Raw genomic sequence first — 15,750 nt, forward strand, 5'->3', positions numbered from 1 at the left:
TATATATATATATATATATATATGATAGTCTTTGATTCAATAAAAAAATGATTTACATAATCAATCAATAATTGTAAGAAGTTGTCATCAACATATCTTGAAAAAGAAATATTTGATCAAATAAATTTTAATGAACAAATTAATACAAACCCACTCGTAATGTTATAAAGCGTGGACAAATTTTCAAGCTTAAAATATAACATACCACATTTTTGTGTACTTTGTAATTATATTTAAATTATCTTTTGACTTTATATGCATATAAAAATTATATTTATTATGAAACAGTAATTATTTCTTAAGCATAAAAAGTCTTCATGCTAGTACTTTTTCGTTGTTAGTATGGTTTTTTTAATGCAAAATTGCAGATAAACTTTTCTTAAATGTGTTAATCAAGTTATTTTGAAAACTATATATTTTAAAAGTCTAAAACTTTTAGACGAAAATAGAATAAATAAAATATAGAAGTTTGATTATAAAAACACTATGTATCAATTAAAGTGGAAGATTCGTTAGATAGTATCTACTTGGACAAGTTGGTGTATGTAGTAAATCAGGGAGTGTGGAAAGCAAAAACTATTTTCAATTATTCAAATCTCATCTAGAATTTGACTCCAAGACCAAATCCAAAACAAAACTTAGCCTTTTGAATGAAGCCTCGTTTTAACAAGGCCTAAAACTTACGTTTCTTCTATTTACAGTTACTTTGATTACTAAACACAATTCTTTTAATTTTGTGATAATCATACTTTTAACTTACGTTTTAGATGGCTACTTCACTTTCTTCCATAATGACATATATGTTGTTTTATCATTTATTCATATACTTAATAATAAAAGATAGTTAATCGAAAGATACCTTTTAAGGATATTATGTATCCTTCAATTGAAAATTTTACGTATCTTGCATAAAATTTTATAATTAGGTTGAAACAAGCCTTTAAATATAAATATGTATATTTTGTTTGATATTGAAAAATTTAAATTTCTACATCGATAAGTTGTAATAAATATTGACATACATACATAAATAATGGTAGAATATATATATATATATATATATATATATATATATATATATATATATAACTAAAAAATACATATTTTTACTAATTTTTCTTTTGAAAATTTTTGCTTAGAAAACACTTGCAAATTTTGTTAAGAATAATGGTTCGCAAGACTTTGTTACCAATTTTTTAGAGAATATTTTGCACAAAACATTATTCGTGTAAACTTTTGTAGAAAATACTTGCGAGTTTTATAATTTTGTAGGAAATAATTATCCATGAAGGAATTACATGTCAATTAAAATTTGTAGAAAAATAACAAAAAAAATATTTTCTTACAAAATTTCATAACAAATTTACAAGAAAAATCTCATGAAATATGAATTTTTTTACCAATGATAGATATAATTATAGTATTTATAATTCACTACTACAAATATTAACTATAATAACAATTAAAAAATGTTGCTAAAACCTAAAAAAATGTTACCATTTGCAAAGGTAACATTTATACACATGTTATCTATAGTGTATGTTACCAAAAGGTTTTAGCAACATTTTTAAGTATTATTGGTATCATTTTTAAAAATGTTACCAATTAGCATTTTTACTAACATTTAAAAAATGTTGCAAATTTAACTTTTTAGTAACATTTGAAAAATGTTATCTATACATTTTCTAACATTTAAAGAAAATGTTACCTTTATATTTTCTAATATTTAAATAAATGTTATCAATTATCTTATTTTGTAACAATTAAGAAATGTTGCAATTAAGAAATGTTGCGAATTGTCTTTATGTAACGTTTTAAAATTGTTACTAATTTATCTATCTAAAAATTGCAACAATACACTTTTTGGTAAAATTGAAAAATTCCTAGGACATGATTTAGGTAAAAATCAATTCTATTGTCCCATAAAATGCTACAAACAATTCTAGAATTGTCCCATAAAATGCTACAAACAATTCTATTGTCCCATAAAATGCTACAAACAAATACCTAATTGCATTCCATAAAATGCTTTTGTTGGCATCTTCTTGTGGAAAACCTGATATAAATACAGTGGTTAAATCAGATCTCTGATTACAAGTATTTATCAAGTAATTACGAATTACATACTCCAAGGACAAGTGGGAGTAAAGAACTACTAACCTTGTGCCAGGGGTGAGATTTTATCTGAGGAAACTTAAATTCAGTGTAATTTGGATTCATGGACTTTATTTCTTTTATGGTTGGTGTTCCCAAGATCTGCAGTACACATAGTTACACTCAGATTAAGAACCAAAGCCAATAGATGCAACACTCAAGACAAAAACATATATTCAAGCAAACATGATAAAGAACATGAGAACTTTTACCTTAATGATCTCAACCAACTGATCAACCCCACTTTCTCTAGGAAACATTGGCTGCAAAGCAAAACACAATCACATGTAAGCATCACTTTGAGAACGTGTCATTTATTCAATACTAGTGCTTGTTGGGATCAAGTTATTGTTGCACTAGAAAAACATTGGACAACCGGTATTAAGTTCATTATATGCTACTTCTTGCGGTATTTGAGTACCAAAAGACAAAACAAGAGAACATTTTCGGATAAACAAGTATCCATCAAAATACAATATATTATTACAAGTAAATAACATATAGGATAGCTATATTTTAAAAACGTTTGCCCCATGAAAAATTTAAATGAGTTTAGCATGCAAACTTTTTATCAATTGATTCGATTAATGGTATTAAGCATGATACTTGTAATGATTTTATCTTGTACTTGCAAGAAATATATATATATATATATATATAATACATAACAAACAAGAAATTTTAAAGAAAAAAAATTTCTTACCAATAAATTTTGGGGTTTGATGTCCCCATGACAAACTCCAATCACATGATGCAAATAATTTAAACCCCGACATATCTATAAGATTTTTAGCATGATCATTCAATAAAAGCACAAAGGTAATAAGGTTAAAGCAAATAACTGAATACTACAATCAAGGAAATTCATAACCAAAATTTAATGGAAAAGATCAATGAATAAATTCACAATTACCTAGTCAAACAGAGTTGCACATAAATGATAGACATATGTTGGTGCATTCGAATATAGTGCTTGGAAACTCTGTAGACCATTTCAGGCACATAATCCAAAACAAGGTTAAAGTACCTGTAGCACTCAAGCAATGAAATAAATTTAGATATTCAAAATTTGAGCTACACTATATCACTATTTCTTCACTTACCTAATCAATTATCTTAACATTCATAATTTATATTAGCTACATTTTGTCTGTATGCATTAAACCTAGCTAGGCTGTGAGGTAATATCAATCTTTAGGCACAAAAAATGGGGAGAATTATATACAAACATGCCCCGGAAGAGAAATAGAGTAAAATACAATAACAGAGATGAAAATGTTTTGTTAACTAAGCATGATATCATGGAAGGATGGAAGAGTTGTTTCTACAGTTCATTCAATGATGAATATACAAGAATAATGGACTTTAAGGAGTTTTAACACTAGAAAGGATAACCAAAATTAAACCTACCACAATATCAGAGAACTTTGGGTAAGGGACGTGGTAAAGAAGATGAAAAGTAAATTTGCTAGATCATATACCTATCGAACAATTAAAGGATGGAAAGTAAGATGTTGCATAAAAAAATTCCTTTACTAGTAATAAGGATTCTATACAATATTAGAAGAGATTTTGAGGAATCCATGCAATGATGAAGATAAGACCTGGGGCAACGTTTGGCATAGCAGTTCCCATTGTTGTTGAAGTTAGATCGAGTCCTTTGAGGAATAAATCCTGGAACAGTCTGCATAACAATGCCAATGTAAGGAAAAACAAATATATTTCATCTCAAATTTTAGAAATCGAAAGGAAATTAAATTACATTTGCTTACCCTCCGAACGATAGACACAATAGTTGTTTAATCAACTTGAAATCACAATTCTTCAGCCACTTACTCCTGCAATAGATGCAACATCCAAACTGAATATATGAAGCAGAAAAGCAGAAGCGTTTTTATGATTTATTTAGAAGTGGAAGTAGAGAGAAAGAACCTTTCAAAGAAAAATGAAACAGGGAACAAAATAAGGAATGTAGCCAAAGAAGTCAAAAAGATAGTTTCTAGTCTTTGGCCGGTCAATTTCGTCATCCACATATCTCTCTTTTTCTCTCTGCAGACTTCTTAACTTTTTTTTAGTCCTCTTGCCTTTTCCTTCACCTAAATTTCTTTCTTTGTTCAATTTTTCCTTAATGTGTTTTACAATTTGCTACTACTTCTGTTGTCATCATCACCTTCTACTCTCTACAAATATTCAACTATTATGAACTTCTCTCAGAACAATAGATATATTAAGAAAAACAAAGTCAGGTTATTGAGTACTGAGATTATATCTTCCTTTTTTTTCAATATGGTAGTTGATTGCATAGAGGATTCTATCGGTGAGCACTCCATTCATAGTAGCAGTCCCAAAGATCTTGCAGAGTGAAGTATTCAACCTTCTCCTTGCCAAGAGGTTGCCACAGTTGATTTAGATCATTAAAGCAACTCTGCAAATTACATGATAAAAGCAAAGAAACTTAAGATACCAATCACCTTGTTTTATGTTATATCCCATCAACTAGATTGCAAACATACATAACAAAGATGCAGGGGTGTGTAGATTGTTGGATCACAAAAAGAAACCCTCAGAATATCCATACAAATTAAGCTAATATGGATGACGAAATTTAGCATTATATATTGAGTTACTATAAGAAAAAACATGTCAGAGTTGAACTCATTTTGAATCATAAATTGTGTGTTTGCAATCAGCACAACTTAAAACTCGAATTCAACTTCAATTTCATTATTTAAAAGCAAGTATAAAATTAAAATAAAATTATCTCTGAATCCCTCACTCGTATTGTATTTTTATTAAGTTTTATACATAATTAGTTATTATTTTGGCTTTTAACGTGAAATTAGAATTAATTATGAAATATTTAGTCTAACCTAAACATAGACACAAGAAGAAAAAGAAAAGAAGCGAGAAAGAATGTTTAGGAAAAAATAGTAAAATAGGAAAGTACAGACTCCACATATAAACAAACACACAGAATGAAATACAATCAGTGTGGATTCCAAAAAGCACAAAAAAGAGCATTATTCATATCAACAGATATATCTCACCTTCATTGCCTTCAACAATTTGCCATAATAATCAGTAATTTGTTAGTAATAAAGAGATATATTGAAATTAAAAGGAAGAAATCTGAGAGAAATTTGGGAAGAAGCATTACGTCTTTCAAAACTAAGAAAGATGTATCAGAAGAAGATTTTTACGAGAATAATGTTACCTAAAGATGACAATGGCGACAATACGAAGTGAATGACGTTCAAGCAATTCTGAAAAAATATTCAATGGCGACAGAAGGAAGGCACCTCGCGAGACTTGAAGAAAAAGGAAAACCCTGAATTGTAGAGTTTGAAAAGAGAAAACATGTTGGAGAGTTTGAGGATAACAGGATTTGGGTTGGAACGTTGGGTTAAAGACCCTAAAATTCTGAAAACATGTTTAATGTTTGTTGTTAAAACAGATAACATATTGTTAATTTAAATTTATTTGTAAATAAATTAAATATTACTTTAAATATATTTTTAAATAAATTAAAATATTATGTTAAATATAAATTTTAAACTAATAGTAATTATTTTAATGTTATAATAAAATTAATTAATTACAGATTTATTTTTCTAATTTTAAAAATTTACAATTAAGATAAAAAATGAAAATTTATTTATCTATAGTAACACTTATTTAAAAATGTTACAATATCATGGTTAACATTATTTATGGTAACATTTTTCATTACTTATGATAACATTTTCAAAAAATATCACTATAGTTATTCATAAGGTAACATTTACAAATAAGTGTAACAAAAAAATGTTACTAAATCTAATAAATCCTGTAGTGATTATTATATATATATATATATATATATATATATATATATATATATATATATATATATATATATATATATATATATATATATATATATATATATATATATAACACTAATGAAACAACCTATTATGACTTAATAGGTTTAAAAGTAAACATTTTTAGGAATTGTTAGCCTCACTTTTCTTTCTTTTTCTTTTTATAATTTTTTAATATATTCACTACAAAAATTCTAAATTTTAATTGGGGTTTATTAGGAGGGGTTAAAATAACCTCAAGTAAATTACACTCGTAACAGGAGTTTTCAAACCCTTGAAAAGTAATAGAGGTTTTAAAATAACCTCAAGTAAATTACACTCGTAACAGGGGTTTTTCAAACCCTTGAAAAGTAACAGAGGAGGTTTTTTAAATGACCTTCACATTGAAAAGTAACCCTTGAAAAATTGTATTTCTCTCTCACATTTTCACAGTACCACCTTTTTCAACTTTTCGAATAGCTTTTCGTCTTGCTTCTGTGACCTATTCATTCTCTTCTCTTGCCTGTGTGAACTAACAGGGTCCCCATTACTTCATCTCTCAATCTCAGTTAACAACCTTGTGTTTGCCCTCTCTAAATCTCAATAAAAGTTCTTTCATTTTGCCCTCTCGCAATTCTAGCTTCCAATCCCTCTAGATTTCTCTTTACAAATCTTCATCAGTGAATCGCAACTTCAAATTGGTAATGACTTTCGATTTTTTTTCTCTCATTTTTCCTCTTTCATCCAAATTTGTTATGCTTTGTGTGATTGCAGGTTCAGTGGCTCTGGTTTGTGCGTCGCAGGTTTGGTCGTTCGTGTTGTCTCTCAGCTACTTCACGTGTTCACAATTGCTTCGCAGGTTTGCTACTTGACCTAACCTAAAGTTATTACCAAAATTGAACAATAGTTGTGTGCGTAGATGATATGTTTGTGATTTCCTTAGGTTTGTCTTGTCATGGAGTGTTATGTTGTATTTGGATTTTGGATATAATTAGAGTGTATGAAATGGGAGAAGAGGAGTGAGAGAATGACCAACTAAACAGACACAAAAACAGAAACAAAAGAAGTTGGGGGAAGCAAAGTATTGCTGCACTTTTCAAATAATATTTTTTTTTTAAATTAAGTCTAGGAATTAAAATAATACTCCTCTAAGTTGGATTTGGATGCACCTTCAGCCTGTGTACTCCTTAACACATATAAACCTAGCTCCACTTGCTAATTCTTCTATTGCTTCATCAACAGTCACCTACACCTCATTCTAATTAAATTAAATTTGATTGATAAGTATCGAGTTTGTGAATTAGCTGTTAGTGACTGGTTGGTCTCTACTTTCTCTTTTGTTTTTCTAGCTTAAAACTCCATCTCTTCACGTTTAGCTGAATAAAAACACATTGTATTCTATTTAAAGCTTGAAACTGGAATTTCAAGTTCACTAAATCAAGAAAAAAAACTAGATGTTAGCATTTATATTTCAGAAATGATGTTAGCATTCATATTTCATACATGATGTTACTTTTTCAAACATTAAAACATTATTATTCCATCAATGCATTTAGTATATGTATAATCTCATATATATATATATATATATATATATATATATATATATATATATATATATATATATAAACTAACGAAAAGGACTTATTGTATCAAATTTCTCAAAATAAGAACCAAATTGAGATGAAAAAAAAATAGAAGTACCAAATTAATATTTTACTACGAAAATGGAGACAAAATATATAATTTAATCTTTTTTAATTTTGTAAATATTTGTGGCAAATATAAAAGTGATATAATTTATGATTATTATTATATTTTTGCTTCAAAAAACTTATATTTGTTGTAGTGGACTTACGCCACTTTATATATATATATATATATATATATATATATATATATATATATTAATTTGAATATGTCTCTAATTTGACATTAATTGATATTGAAGCACATGACATTTATATTTTGTTATCGCAACTTAATATGTTAATTAATAATATTATTGAATGTAGCATATAATTTTATATAAACAAAAAATATCTCGAAAGGAAGATGGTGGTAGCATTGTTGAAGAGGGAAGTGTTATGAGATTGTTTTGTGCAGCATGTTGAATGTTTGCCATTTGCGCCCACATTACAGTTTATAATTAATTGAAACTTGAAAAACAATGTTTTCGCACGTTAATTATAGATTTTAGATCTTGATTAGAATGTGTCAAGTCCTTTTCCTCGTACAGAGTTCGCCATATTTTGAACAAGTAGTTCAAACATATCTTACTATCACCGTGTTCTAATTTTGACCATCTTGTAACATTCTTTTTATGGTATTTTTCCCATGATGTCCACAAGGTTGGCTTAAAGATTCTCAGTTCTAACTAAGAGAGATTATTGCAGTTTAATTAGCAGTTTTAGATAAAAATAAGGTTATCCGATTCTAATGCAAGAATAAATTATTATTCAATTTTATTTAATTTAAAGACAATTTGATCCAATTTGTTTAAATTAAATTAAATGTGGACTTTATTTTATTTTATTTTTTATGAAAATGTTAATTATTTTATATTTAATTTGACAACTAATAATAATTAAACTGGCAGGTTTTGTTTCTACCCTATTAAAGACCTACCTCGTCAATTTAGGCATGCAAATTATTTTTCTTCTTCTGGGAAATCTAGACTTCGTAGAAAGTATTTTTATTTGGAAATGTGGTTTCCTCCATAGAAATGTAAATATGTCCCCAATAAATATGTTGTCCCTATTTAAAATTATTTTTTACACTTCATGTAAAAATATATTTTAATAAAAATACTAAAAGTAATATATATATATATATATATATATATATATATATATATATATATATATATAAATAAAGTAGTTAAAAAATTTTACTAACTTTTTTCAACCTATCATGATTGAGCATCTCAACATTAAACATCTACTCTTATACATAATACATGATCATCACAAATTAAAACGACACAAATAGGGTAAAATAATATTCTTTTAAGAATATACTACATTTGTAAAGTCAAAATGCGCACAATCACAATATTTATATCGTAAGACCCAGATGTTACATATATCAAATCCATAATCTAATTTAACATCATTTAGTAATGAGATCATTTAATCATCATGATAATTAATTCTACTTCGAAAAAATTTGTGCATTGAGTAGATGTAATAATTATGCACATCACTCTCACAGAACTACATATAGGTAGCTAAGTTTTTCTCATATGACAAGATAAATACCTTATAACTTACTAGATATGGTTCTTTTTCACATCACACTCTATATTATAGCAACATTCATCAACTCTCACCACTTAATATTTTCTTCTATGTGAATCCAATATTAGTAAAGTCATGATAATCTCTTATGAAATCACTATTCAGTGCATAACCTACAACCTTAATTTCAACATAGTATTTCCTCTTTGAAAATAACTACATTCACATCACACAAATATGAACAACATATAGTAGATTATGGGCACACCTCACGACTCTATTCAACCTCACAGACACGAGCACCAAATAACTGTACCTCTAGTTCTACTCGACCATACACACACAAGCAGTAGATTATGACTCCATCATACTGACATTACTAAGCCTCACACAACATCATAAATCATGCATATATTCTTATATCAAACAATTCATCATCCATAAAACTTAAAGCACTTAAACTTATTTTTGAAATTAAATTCACTGATGTCACTCTTTAAAAAATATCCCTCCTCGCTCAACAAGCTCACATGCTCACCCAACAAGACAATTGTGGGAGTTTTTAAAACTAAAACTCGCCTAATGAGCTTCTTCTCTAGCTTAGCGAGCTACCTCTAATGGTATACTCGCCTAGCAAGACTTGACTCGGCCAACAACCAATCCCCTATAAGTTATATGAACTTTTAAAAAATGGATTTGTCTTAGAGAAGGGATTGAATTGCCTAATAAACCAATACTAAGACCTCTTACCAAATTTATTCGCTTAGTTATACCAGACTTGCTAAGGCGACCAAGTCATCATAAGCTCTCGAGCTTTTATATAATGAATTTTGTTCAGGGAGGGATTTACTCATCCAATGACCCAAACCCTGTGATCCTTATTAAAAGGCTCGCCCAACGAGTAAAACAATATTGTTCTTTGAATTTTAAAAACATGGTTTTCACTCAATGAATGGATAACTCACCCATCAAGTTTGCATAATTCAAAAATCCTAGCAAGTATATTTGTCTATTAGATTGGCTCAACTGAGTAATTGTATCTATTTTTCTTACCACCATAAATACTTATCTCAAAATATATGTCCCAGTGATAAAAACATATCCTAGTAATCCTAGACAAACAAAGATTAATGTTGAACACTATTGAATCACATGAAAACAATTGTTTATACATGCATGCATAACCTTCCAAAATGACTCAAGAAAAGGGTAAAAGATGAACTTACTATGATGAATATTCTAATTGGACATGATTTTGTCCTTTTTTACACAAGGATTTCTAAGGCGAACTTTGATATTTAAAAAGATAAAAAGATTCATTAGAATCTTAGAAAGATGTTAGGGAGAAAAAAAATAGTTTTAAAGAGATAGTGGTCTTTATAAAAGGAAACTTGAATAATCAATTTTTCTATTTATAAAATCAATTTTTCTATTTATAAATCTGACATTTTAGCAATAAAGTATTCAAACTCCATCTATAAGAGGCCACTTCTACTACTAACCATTTCCTAATGTTACAACATTAGTATTATTTGAAACTTAGCTAGATCTATTTAAAACTAACTCAAGTATTATTTGGGTAGTAGCCACTCCTTATTAAAATCCTAGGTATTGTTTGGACCGCAATCATTCCAAACTAAAAACCTAGGTGTTCCTTAGACCATAACAACTCCTAGCTAATTCACTAACTATTATTTGGAACACAACTACTCATAGAGAAAATTGAATATTGCTGGAAATACAGTCAGTCCTAGCTAAAATCTCAAGTCTTATTTGAAACACAAACACTTTTAACTAAACATGAGTATTATTTGGAAAGCAACCACTCTTGACTAACCCAAAAGGTTATGTCTTACGAAGGATATAAGATAAATTCATTCTTTTGGATTGCTCTTGAACATGAATAGTGTTCTATCATACAAAGGCTAACTAAAGAAATTGAGCTTTTTCTTGTTGCAAGACTTTCATTAGTATTTTTTCTTTAAAGAGATCTTTTATATAAGTAGCTTAAGAAGAAAAGAGTTGTTACCCTCCTTTGTAGTCAATGTAAGGGTCTTCTTCTACTACTTCTTCTTGTATCTAAATGTGCTTTAAGGGTTGACTCAGCTCAGCTTAAGCCTAGGCCAACTCAACTTGATTTTGGCTTGGATTGACTTAACTAAACCTTGGACCCAAAGCGACTTGGCTCGACCATTGATCTGTATCGACTTAACTCGACCTTCATTCTTTCAACCTAGGTTAACTCGGCTTGACCTTCGCCTTAGATTGATTTGGATGGGTCGACTCGACTCAACCTTCATGAGTGAAGTGGTAGTTGAGTGAAAAGGAGTGAAATTTCAATTTCTTTCTTTTTTGAGTGATTTTTATATTCTTTTGTTTTTGTTATTTAAAATACCTTCTACAAATTCCTCATTTTCAATTTCTTCATCAAAACAAATCATTTTACTTCAAAAAATTTCAAATCCTCCAAATAAATAAATTACCCTGTTAAATTGTCTTGTTCCAAACAAAACATTAACCTTTACGACCACATCATCAGAAATCCACAACTTATTGCTACTTGAGTCATCATAACACTATTTATCCTTTATAAAATTGATTTTCATACCATCTCCCAAAACCCATCCAGTATTTTCTTTGATTGTTTGCAGCAAATTTTTGAAACTACACCAAACCTATGTAATACACATATATAATCAATAAATGAAAAGTAGAAAAGTTTTTAAAGTGTTAGTAATGCTTTAAATATCACAATTTCTAATAAAATTCCACTATTTTCATCGTGGAGGGTGTATTTTGAACAATAAAGTGCACTCGTAACTTTTAATTAAAAATTAAGTTGATAATTATGATAAAATCAAATACATATATAACAAAATAAGAAGTTAATTACAGTTCAACTACCACTGATTTTACTTGTTTTTTACTAAATATAATTATAACATCCTTTAAAGTAAATTCATTTCATCTTAAAGGAACTAAATTCTAATATAAAACTGAAAAATATTGATAAGTTAATTTTTGATAGGTAGCGGCTAGAAAATGAAAATTAACTTGTTTATAAAACTTTAATATTCAATATTCAATATTCTTAAAATATTGTGTTATGATTTTTAAATTTGTATTAATTATAAATCATTATATCTGAGATGTTCGTTGTAAAATCCTAGAAAATGTTATTTTAGAAGTGATAGTGGTTTAAAAATAGTGAGACTCGCTTATTTTAATATTAAAAAGGTTTTAGTATAAATAAAATTATTATAAACGAGTTTCATTATTTTAAAACACACTATCTCTCTAGAAACCACCTTTCTAGAGCTCTCTGACTTTTCTATAAAAGTTCTGTCTTTTCGGTCGTCTGATTGAAGAACTGAGACCGTAGAATAGATCCTTTCGGTGAGCTCTTCAATTTGGACCAATCAGTTTCTCCGTTCGTGTAAGTTAAGTTTTTGCTGTCTTTTTGGTTTTTTTTGTTTTCTATTGCATGTAAGCCCTCTTCCGCTTGCATGTGCCGTTTTATTTATCAATAGGAGTCTCTGCTGATCATTGATCATAATGATATGTCCTGATCATTCTTGTGATGTTTCTATGTGTAAATAGAGCATCCTGTGGAGTTAGAGACGTTTGACGTTTATATAGTTGTTTAAACAGGATACCCGATTCGCATACTCGTTGGGCGAGTGCTACTCGCTGGGCTAGCATGGGTCAGTGGCTGGGCTAGTACTGCTTGCTGGGCGAATTTCCAAGTAAGAAACTTCAGACCTGGACCAGTGGCTGGACGAGTGGTACTAGCTGGGCGAGCATGAGCCAGTGGTTGGGCGAGTGATACTAGCTGGGCGAGTGAGTCAGAATCTGAAACTTGTATTTTATTTCAATCATCTAATTCGGTCTCTCTATTTTTAAGATATACAATCTTGTCTTCTAACTTAAAAGATCTTTAAGTGTTTTTTTTTAATCCAAATTGACACCAATAAAATAAATGAAATCGAGTGGAAAGGGAAGATTGATTTTTTTAAAAATTAAAAAAGACTAAATATTTTAAAAATAAAGTGTCTAAATTCAATTATATATATATATATATATATAAAGAATAATAAAAATAATATTCTAATCTAAATTCTAATAGTAGAAGGTAACAAAAAGTTCTACTCATTTGAAATTTAGTTGTGCTTATTTAAAGAATAAAGTTAGAAGCATAAATTTTGAAATGTAAACCGCGATCGTTTGACAATATTGCAAGTTTCTATTAGTTAGTTAAGAATAGAAAAAGAAGATTTATTTAAATAAAATGACTATAATATTCTCTTAACTTTGTTAATTATATACTAAAATCTTGTTTTATTTAGATTTTTTAGGTTCTTAGATTTGGAGTAATTTTCTTGTATGAGCTCAAACTTTACATGGAATAGGGAATGATTGGTAATCAATGTTGCAGGTGATATCAATTGTCTCGTGGTAGAGGCCAAGTGAGTCAGATCACAATTGAATCATGGCATTTAGTTTTGTATTACACTCTTAAGTAAAAAGAGTTGGGTCCTGACTAATGACTATAGCTTTTGGCCTAGTGGTAAGCACTCGATCCTAACAATTGGTATCAGAACGAAAGTCACGAGTTCGATTATCCTGTTACGGAGGCCAGGTGGGCCAAGTCACAATCCAAGTGGGATTCCTAGTAGAACAATTGTCGAGGAGGAGATTGTTGCAAGTGACATCAATTTTTCTATGGCAGAGGCCAAGTGGATTGTGTCACAATCAAATCATGGCGTGTGCTCGATCCTCACAAGTAAAACTATTTATTATTTTTATATAACATTACGATATATAGATGATTTGGATGTGAAGATAACTTGGTCACAAGATTTTGGTTTCTATGGAAGAAGGATGTTTTGGTTGAAATAAGTTTGAAATTAAATGTTAGTTGAGTTTAGTTAATGGATTATTGTTTTATAATCTTTTGAGTTGAACATTCTCGATATAATTGGATTATACGTTGTTTACTAAATTGAGTTGTGAATATGGTTTTTATGAGTATAATCAATTTCTATAGTTTTCTGTTATATTAGTCATGTTTGATGTGCATGAAATATATATTAAGTTTGAATTATTAAGATCGAATGAAAATTGGTGAAATGTTTAAACAATTTTGGATTGTAATTGTCATTTTGTATGTATTCGAGAGTTGTATTTGTTAAATCAATTTTGGGTAAAACTTTACTGTTTTGTTTTGCCACCTGGTAGGTTTTATGATATTTTCACTAAAGTTGAAGTTTTTCCCTAAAAAAAATAGAATTAAGATTCAAATTTTATTTTTGGTCTTATTTTGGCTCAAGTGAAAATGGGACTAGAACTCAATTGTTGCCTTTACCAGATTTTCACCGAAATGAAGAAAATTTTACTTAAGCGAGGCAATTTTTGTTCAACCTAAGAAAAACTAAATAAAATAAAAAATTTTCCCCTTCTTTTAATGGATTATATGTGAATGTTTATTATAAATGTAAAATGATTTTTAATTTGTATGTTTAATTGATTTATACTTTTTGTGTAAGTGGTGTATGTTATATGAATATGGTTATTGAGACTACGGATAAAAATTGTATTAATTTGTGGTCACCTATCTCAAATTATATGTGAACTATTATTTGATTTGTGTATTAAGTAATGACACCAATGTTGTAACAAGATCTCCTCACTTCACTAATGGTCTAAGTTACATAGACTAAGATATCAGGTGGTGAGAAGTGTTGAGAAATCTTCTAGCATATTGCAACGTGTGTAGATGTGTGGCTAGGGTTGTAATGAATTTAATATGATTCATTCTCTTAAATTTACTTATAAATCTAAGTCTTGTGTATTGTATATTGTGGTCTCTAATAAGACATACTTAATATGAATGTTTCGAAAGACATTAGTCAATATTTCACTTGTTGAATATCTGTTATGTATTGATTCATATATGATATTTTTCATTTTTGTATATTGGTGTTTTGATGGAATTGAATTTTTTTTTTATTTTGCTAATCATAATGCTTTATATATATATATATATTGATTGGATTTGTTTGTGTTTGATTTATAATTTTAAAGGCAATACACTCCATTTTTCTTAATATTGTTAATCTTTTGTTTCATTTTATAATCTTTCTTGAAAGACATACATTTGTGAAAGCAACTAATCTAATCATAATCTATGGAAGAAATTTGAGACTTAAACTTTAAATTTTAAACATTTACTAAACATGTCATTTTAAATTGAGTTGGTCGCATTTTGTAATAAGAGTTTATTTAAATTGTGAGTCAAGAATAACGGTGGCAAAATGGATCAATTTGGCTTGTTTTGCCTTGGCTCGTCAGAAGTGAGTTGGTCATATTCGCTTGTGGTAACAAAAGGATGTGTGTTAATAATATTAAAAACATATTTAATCATACAAATATCTTTTAAGCTTTTAATTTATTAATTAATATTTTAAAGATGCATTAAAACAATTATTACATTTATAAGTAATAATTGAAACTTA

At 28.3% G+C, this 15,750-nt stretch overlaps 1 protein-coding gene across 2 annotated transcripts; it reads right to left on the minus strand.

Annotated features, from left to right (window-relative positions):
* Nucleotides 1–1,923: 1,923 nt before the first annotated feature.
* LOC114168191 (WAT1-related protein At5g47470-like) lies at nucleotides 1,924–5,229 on the minus strand. 2 transcript variants are annotated; one of them, XR_014996500.1, is made up of 8 exons: nucleotides 4,087–4,578; nucleotides 3,927–3,992; nucleotides 3,759–3,838; nucleotides 3,068–3,181; nucleotides 2,858–2,932; nucleotides 2,367–2,417; nucleotides 2,161–2,256; nucleotides 1,924–2,056 (listed from the first exon to the last, which is right to left on the minus strand). XR_014996500.1 is itself a non-coding variant. In XM_085675459.1 (5 exons), the coding sequence occupies exons 2-5, from the start codon at nucleotides 4,185–4,187 to the stop codon at nucleotides 3,628–3,630; spliced, it is 255 nt and encodes an 84-aa protein (XP_085531585.1). In that variant the 5' UTR covers nucleotides 4,188–4,579; nucleotides 5,202–5,229; the 3' UTR covers nucleotides 3,195–3,627. The 2 variants fall into 2 exon arrangements, 1 of the variants encoding a protein (XP_085531585.1); XM_085675459.1 differs by lacking the exons at nucleotides 1,924–2,056; nucleotides 2,161–2,256; nucleotides 2,367–2,417; nucleotides 2,858–2,932; nucleotides 3,068–3,181 and adding exons at nucleotides 3,195–3,635; nucleotides 5,202–5,229 and having other exon boundaries at nucleotides 4,087–4,579.
* Nucleotides 5,230–15,750: the final 10,521 nt, after the last annotated feature.

The sequence above is a fragment of the Vigna unguiculata genome, chromosome 7, assembly GCF_037176805.1.
Source record: "Vigna unguiculata cultivar grain cowpea cultivar isolate G323 ecotype 2 chromosome 7, ASM3717680v1, whole genome shotgun sequence".
NCBI classification, from domain to species: domain Eukaryota; kingdom Viridiplantae; phylum Streptophyta; class Magnoliopsida; order Fabales; family Fabaceae; genus Vigna; species Vigna unguiculata.